Genomic DNA, 8,275 nt, shown 5'->3' on the forward strand with positions numbered 1-8,275 from the left:
CGGCGCAGCGGCAAAGCTCCAATTCCAAAATTGGCAATGTCAACCTATTCATCTTGAAGAGAGGAGTACAGAAACACAAAAAGGCCCTTCAGGTATGGTCCCTATCAATTCGAATTTATCAATTATGGTTGCCAATTTGAGTACTAACACTGGCAGCGGCGACACCGGAACTCCGGCGATCGGAAAAAATGTTTCTAGTTTGAATAATAATACGCACCAATACAGTATCCATCAAAAAAATTAAAATTCAAAAAATGACTATCCTAACACACCAAATGCCAATACTAGAATTGAACCTAACGTAAAAATCACCGAAAACACTCATCCGGTGAACGCCCAAAGAAATTCTCAAGGTATTACTAACCCCCATATCAGTACGAACGTTTTAAACCAAACGCCACAATTTTTAGACACCTCTAGCTCAAATTCCAAATTTCCATCTTGTGATAATAGAGTCGAAAACAGTCTTTGCCCAAAAATGTTTCCCCAGATAATCCTAGCACCTTAACTAATCCTAAAAGTACCAAATACCATCCCAGTTCAGACTTCCCTCCAATATCTTCTAATTTCCAAAAATACGACCCAAAAACTCTAGAAATCCGGTAGTGACCCTAACCCCCAGTGCGCTACCTCCAAAGACCAAGCCCCCTATCAACCAACCGGTCACCACAAATCACCCTCCGCCCCCTATAGAAAAACAATCCATGGCCACACGGCTGAGAGCTACACAAACTGAGAATACTACCAAAATTGACCTTACAACCCCTAAAAGAGTAATGAAACAAGGTTGTCCTGCTATTATGTTTAAGAGAGAGGACTACATGATTAAAATGGCAGAATCATGGAAGTACACCCTCATAGGCAAGTTCTATAGCCCAATGCCCAAGATGGAGGTCATTCGAAAGAAATTCATTGCCCAAACAGAACTCCGAGGCAAGGTCAAGATTATGCATTTTAACTCTAGACATATATATATTGACCTGGATAACGAACACGATAGAGCTACTATCTTAGATAGCAAGCGCATGTACATTGAAGGTGTCTTTATGAGATTTCAAGTTTGGACTCCTACCTTTGATCCAAACTATGAAACCCCCATTCTCCCTGTATGGGTCATACTCCTGGAGCTCCCATGGCATTATTTCCATAAAGAATTTGTTACGATTTTGCTGGAGGACGTGGGACAAGTACTGCACTTAGACATGGCCTTCATGCAAAAGACGAGGGGTAGCGTAGCGAAAGTAAAAGTCCAAATGGACATCACCAAGCCTAGAATCCAAAGTGTGTGGATTGGCTTTGACGAAAATGATGACCCAAATAGGGAAGGTAGATGGAAGGATATCGTATACGAAGATATACCACTTTATTGTACTTATTGTAAACACCAGGGTCATACTCCTCTAGCCTGCCCAGTCAGCAGAAGAGATGCAGAACGCAATAAGGCCAAAAACAAGGAAGAAGAGCCAAAGAAAAATGAGTCGACAAAAAACACAGGTATGATCTCTTCTCCAACTGTTTTAACTAATATTGTAAGTGTCAGACAACAGGTACCGATACAAGAAACAACCACCACAACTCAAGGAGGAAGAAACAAAATACAGGAACACTCAAATAATCAGAATAGGAATCAAGTCCCAAACAACCAATGGCAAACCCAAAAGAGAAGAAAATTCAAAGGGAAGACCCAAACCGTACAAAACACCCAAAAGATACAAGGTAACACTCAACAGGTATATAAACCCACTCAACTCAGAACTACAGGTATTGATGGTAATACTTTCACTACGACCAGCGCAATTCAAACCGTACAAAGCGAGCATCGATCAGGTATTGACTCAATGCTCCCAATCCCCTATGGCTCCCCCTGTAGTCTTAATGTATTGAATGTTTTAACTGTTGCTGCTGAAGTAGTTAATGGAGGTGAGGATGGTGGGTTTCAGGAGAAGCCAACTAACTTGCAGGAAGGGGTACCCAGAGGGGGGGTTATGTCTTATGTTTTGCATGAGAACAGTATGGTTGACCCTAGGAGTGACTCTAGAGCTCCTGCTACCACTTCATATATTTTTTCAGCTGCTAAAATAAATGAAAAGAATGTGCAAAATAGGGCAACAGAGTTGCATGAACTGGGACCTGCAGTTTCTCCCATTTTCAATCTAGAAATGGGCAACATTACAACTCCTACTCAGCCTACAAATCTGCAAATCTTGGAAGAAGTTGCACCTGTTAACTCAAAGGAATCCTTGGAGGAAAGAGCAGATATTAGCTTGAAGGACAATGCAATGCATGTTGACAGAAAGGGATGTTGATATGCAGCAGCAACAGGGGAACTCTCAGGTCCCCACTCAAATGCACATGCTGTATTTTCAGGGAGAAGACTCAACCCCTGCAATTCATAACATAAATTTACCTACTATTAATCAGCCTAATGACCACACAAATAGGAATATTGACACTACCAGTCATAATACTCAGCTGGGATCTATGGACAAGGATTTAGGGTCTGTAGCAAGCACTAGTGTCACAGGGTCTAATGAAAAAAAGAATAAACTGATCAAAAGGAGAAGGGATGCATTAAAAAAAGAGTAGAAGAAAGAAATTTGTCTCACGAGGAACAAATTCCTCTGGTAGTAGACAATGTGAAAGAATAACATCCTAACCTTGGATGCCAACAATTTGTGCTGGAGGATGACCAAGGGGGATGGATATTACACCCTTGCAAACTCAGTACAACCACACACCTCCTCAACATCCTGCAAGTAGAACTGCAGAACAACACACACAATCTCTCCCCAAATGCACCCTCAATACTAATACTAATACTAATATAGAAGTCCCTCCTGACCTGGATGAATATGCAGTTATTGAGTCTGAAGATGAGGGTGACTATGAGGACCAACCCTTGAAGGATCTAGATGAGGAGGATGCTGCTAGTGAACACTTAAACAGACCCTTAGGTACATCTTACACAAATGAGTATGATGATGAGATTCAACGAATAGCTAACTCCCAAGGTTTGTCCCCTAGAGGAATTCATAGAACCAGTCACAGTAATAAACCCATCAGTCCAACTATTTCTGCTCGCACAAGCAGACCTCACACTAGGCTGTTCACTTCCAAAAACTCTCAATGATTAGTACACTATGCTGGAATGTGAGGGGTATTAATACCCAAGGAGCCATGGAAAGACTTAAATCTCTTAAGAGTATCTATCAAATTCCCATTATTGCCATCCTAGAGCCTTTTTCAGATAGCATTCAGATTCAGTATTTCAGAAATCAACTCAATATGGACCATGCTATTAGTAATCCAAATGGTAAGATTTGTCTTTTTTGGACCAAGGATGTAGACTGCAGGATATTGGAAAATGAGGAGCAGTTGATTACTTGTGAATTTAATCATGTAATGAATCCAAATCAGTTCATAGTTACCTTTGTATATGCAAAATGTAAAGATCATCTCAGAAGACCTCTGTGGGATAGCATGCTACAATAGTCAGCCACCTCCCTTCCATGGTGCACATTAGGTGATTTTAATGTTATCACAGACCCTCAAGAAAAGTTGGGAGGTGTCACTTATAATATGAAAAAGAGCCTTGAGTTCATCAGCATCATAGAAGCCTGTGGACTACAAGATCTTGGGTTTTGTGGTCAGAGATACACTTGGTCTAATCTAAGGGGTATAATGTTCAGAATCTGGAAGAGACTTGACAGAGAAATGGTCAACGATAAGTGGCTAGAGATGATGCCTCAGACTACCATTACTCATCTACCCTCTGTGGGTTCAGATCACTGCCCCTTACTGCTGGAGATGACTAATCAAAACCAACAACACACCAAATATTTCAAATTCCTTAACTGCTGGACAGAACAACCATCTTTCTTGGATACTGTTAGTAATTGCTAGAACAGGACCATGGAGGGTAATCCAATGTGGTGTTTCCATCAGAAAATGAAGAGGTTGGCAGCCACTCTTAGTACTTGGTCCAGATTGCAATTTGGTGATATATATGCCAAAGTTAAAGAATATGAAGACAAGACTAGACATGCAGAGGAAGAGCTAATCTCTAGTAATTCTAAAGAGAACAGAACAAAGCTCCATGCGATCAATGCAGAGTATATAAAATACCTGAAACTGGAGGAATCCATGCTAAAGCAAAAAACTCAGTTGCATTGGTTCAAAGAGGGTGATGTGAATTCCAAGTATTTTTATGCCTTGATAAGAGGAAGGAGGAGGAAATTATACATCCATAAGATCCAGAATAAGGATGATAATTGGGTACAAGGTGAAGAAACCATAGCCAAAGCTGCATGTGAACACTTCCAAGCCATTTTCACTGGTGAGGAGACATAAATTCAGGAGCATACCCTCCAATGTATTCCCAGGATGGTCACTGATGAGCATAACAGAAACCTGAAAGCTATCCCTACAATGGAGGAGTTGAGAACTGTAGTGTTTTTAATGAATCCCAATTCAGCTGCTGGACCTAATGGAATGAATGGCAAGTTCTTCCAATCATGTTGGAACATCATAAAAGAGGACCTCCTTAAAGTGATTCTATCTTTCTTCTGTGGACAAGTTATGCCTAAATACTTTACTCACTCTTGTTTGGTGCTGCTCCCAAAAGTACACCATCCTAACAAGCTCTCTGAGTATAGACCAATTAGCCTTAGCAACTTCACAAAAAAAATCATCTCCAAACTCATTTCCCTTAGACTGGCACCTATCCTACCCAACCTCATTTCCCTTAACCAATCTGGATTTGTCAAAGGCAGGAACATTTCTGAAAATATTATGCTAGCCCAAGAGATTATACACCAGATCAAGAAGCCAAATGTACGAGGCAATGTAGTTATCAAACTTGACATGGCTAAAGCCTATGATAGGGTATATTGGTCCTATACTTGTCTAGTTTTGAGGAAAATGGGATTTGAAGAAGGTTTCATTGATATGGTATGGAGAATTATGGATGATAATTGGTATTCCATCATTATTAATGGTTCAAGGCATGGATTCTTTCATTCCACAAGAGGCCTTAAGCAAGGGGATCCATTATCACCAGCTTTGTTTATCATAGGTGCTGAAGTCCTCTCCAGGCTCATGAACAACCTTCATCAACACCCCCAATATCATGGTTTCCTGATGGCTAAAAAGGGCCCTCAAATTAATCATCTCAGTTTTGCAGATGACATCATCATATTCTCATCTGGAAGATCTCATACCTTGAAGCTTATCATGGAGACACTACATACCTATGAGCATGCTTTAGGCCAATTGATCAACAGAGACAAGAGTAACTTCATGGTACCCTCAAATGCCTTCAACTCTACTATTAGAAGAATCAAGAAAGTTACAGGCTTCAAGCAAAAGGACAGCCCTATCACATATCTGGGGTGTCCTCTTTACATTGGTAGACAGAGGATCATCTATTATTCTGAGCTTATAGCTAAAGTTGTGGCTAGGATAGCTGGATGGCAGGCAAAATTAATTAGTTATGGAGGAAGAATTACTTTGATTAAGCATGTCATCCAAGCACTTCCTATTCACTTGTTATCTGCTAGTTCCCCTCCTGCAACCACTATCAAGCAAATTCAAAGCATCACAGCCAATTTCTTCTGGGGGTGGAAGAATAAAAGGAGGAAATATCATTGGTCTTCTTGGAAGAATCTGAGTTATCCCTATGAAGAGGGTGGTATTGGAGTGAGACTAATATCAGATGTTGCCAAGTCTTTCCAATACAAACAATGGTGGATATTCAGAACTAAGAATTCCTTATGGAGTGAGTTCCTCAAAGCTAAGTACTGTCAGAGGTCAAATCCTATAACCAAAAAATGGCACACAGGATAGTCTCTGATATGGAAGCACCTCATGAAGAACAAGCACAATGTTTATCCTCATATATAATGGCAGATACAGTATGGTTCTTGCCTCTTTTGGTGGGATAATTGGTTGGGAGTTGGCCCCTTAGCTAATTTCAGGTCAGCCAGTAGTAGACAGAACAATACTAAGGTGTCTTCTTTCATGATTAATGGTCAGTGGAATGCATAACTGGTCTCTCAGAAAGCACCTCCTCAGTTTGTACCTAGCATCCTGGCAAGTAACATCAACTATAAGCCCCACAAACTTGATCAGGCCTCTTAGAAGCCTAATAGCAGTGGGGAATTTAGTTGTTCTTCTGCCTGAGAACTTATCAGGGACAAAAGGAGTAAGACAAGAATTAACTCTCAAACATGGCACAAACACATTCCTTTTAAGTGTTCCTTCCTACTCTGGAGAGCACTTAGAGGGAAACTACCTACTAATGAAAAACTTATCAGCTTTGGAGAAGCCCCAGCCCAATGTTACTGTTGCCATAGAGCTGGTTTGGATACCATTGACCATATATTTGTTTCTGGAAACTTTTCCAGGAAGGTTTGGAGTGTATTTTCTGATTCTCTGGGTATTAGTAAAGAATACACACCCCTTAGAAACCTGATGATGAGGTGGTGGTCCAGTACTTACAGTAATGAGGTCCATAAACTTATCCTACAAGCAACTCCAATCTTCATATGTTGGAACCTATGGAAAAATAGATGTGCCATCAAATATGGAGGGAAGCAGTCCAATATTACAAGAGTGATCTACTCAGTCTTCAAGGATAACTTCAACCTTCTAAGCACTACCTACTCCTATATCAGCTGGCCAAATAGATGGAAGGAACTGGTCCTTCTTGTGGAAAAATATACTAATGAAGTTAATATTAGTACTGTCTACTGGAGGAAACCTTCAGCTCACATGGTGAAGCTGAACACTGATGGTAGTGCACTTCACAACCCTGGAAAAATAGGAGGGGGAGGATTGCTAAGGAACAATCAAGGAGATCTTCTCTTTGCTTTCTCAACCCCTTTTGGAGAAGGTACAAACAACCAATCTGAAATATTGGCAGCCATCTTTGGTTTGACTTGGTGTCTCCAATTAGGATATACTAAAGTGATCCTTGAAGTGGAATCTGAGCTAGTAATCAGATGGATAAAACACCTAGCTCAACCACCATGGACTGTCAGAACACAACTCCAACAGCTGTAGGATATCAGTCATCAATTCCAGGTTTTCAAATGCAGCCACACTTACAGAGAAGCCAATTTTACAGCTGATTTTTTGTCTAAGCATAGCCACAAATGCACTACTCCACAGATATATCTCAATAAACAAGAGCTTCCCAAAGAGGCAAGAGCTTACTTTGAGCTTGACAAACTGGAAATGGCCAATTTCAGAAGAAAAAGGCTTAAGAGAATCAAGAAGCCACCATGACCTTGTCAGCCTCCTTGGTCTAACTTACTATTCAAATTACTTATTGCTATGCATAGTAATAATCAATTTGAAGGTTCTATAGTTAGGACCATGGTAAAAGGGAACACCTCCCTTGGCTTATGCCTTCTTAAAATAACCAATCTTATTTTACAGGTTAGGATTAGAATAGAACCTTTCTTCTTTGTCTTTCTCCTTTTTGGCCTTGTAGGTATAAATACACAGGCACCATATCATCCAACTAGTGGAGGGCCAGTCAGGTGTATACTGGAAATTTACCATAGCTGTTCCAAGGTTGGACTTGCCTTAGAGACTCAGCAGTCATACAACACTTGCACAAACAAGCAATTCAACAACAACAACAAAGGTCAGGCACTCAGAATTCCTGCACATGCCCCAACTGCAACAACAAACAAAAGCACCATGCAATATCAAAAGGAATCCATATTGCACAGGATCAGAGAAAATATAGTAGGGCCAAAGCCCAAGAAGTCTCAGCTCAAACGGATAATTGGAGACGTTAGTCGAGCAACCTTGAAAAAGTCAACCGACTTAAGTCCCCAAATGGAGCACTTCACAACTTGGAGCTTCCAACTTGTCCAAATGACCTCCAAACTTTACAGGGATACAGAAAATACGATATTTGCACAACCAAAGAAGTTTCATCTCCAACGGATAATTGGAGACGTTAGTCGAGCGACTTTGAAAACATTAACCGATTTAAAGCTAACTAGCTCCAAAAAACTGTTTGAGGTCTTTTCTTTTCTTTGCTTTGTCTTTGTTTTTGTATGTAGGTGCAGGTACCCTAAGGAGATGATCATGAGTAATGATCTCCTCCTGAAGATAGCTTGCAACAACATACAACTGAACAATTCCACTAGCTGGCTACAGTTTTGCAGCAGCCTATACTTCCCCCACATTTGTGTGGGTCTTTGGCTACTTGTTTGTACAGGCCCACAGATATCCAAACAAAGGGAGACAAATGCTAGAC

At 40.6% G+C, this 8,275-nt stretch overlaps 2 protein-coding genes across 2 annotated transcripts; both read left to right on the plus strand.

Annotated features, from left to right (window-relative positions):
- The first annotated feature begins 3,912 nt into the window (after positions 1-3,912).
- LOC129871689 (uncharacterized) lies at positions 3,913-4,350 on the plus strand. Its single transcript, XM_055946651.1, has one exon. The coding sequence runs from the start codon at positions 3,913-3,915 to the stop codon at positions 4,348-4,350; it is 438 nt and encodes a 145-aa protein (XP_055802626.1).
- Positions 4,351-4,383: 33 nt separating this feature from the next.
- Positions 4,384-5,844, plus strand: LOC129871697 (uncharacterized). Its single transcript, XM_055946659.1, has 2 exons — positions 4,384-4,502; positions 5,004-5,844. The coding sequence occupies exons 1-2, from the start codon at positions 4,384-4,386 to the stop codon at positions 5,842-5,844; spliced, it is 960 nt and encodes a 319-aa protein (XP_055802634.1).
- The last annotated feature ends 2,431 nt before the right edge of the window (positions 5,845-8,275 follow it).

Source organism: Solanum dulcamara, chromosome 2 (genome assembly GCF_947179165.1).
Source record: "Solanum dulcamara chromosome 2, daSolDulc1.2, whole genome shotgun sequence".
NCBI classification, from domain to species: domain Eukaryota; kingdom Viridiplantae; phylum Streptophyta; class Magnoliopsida; order Solanales; family Solanaceae; genus Solanum; species Solanum dulcamara.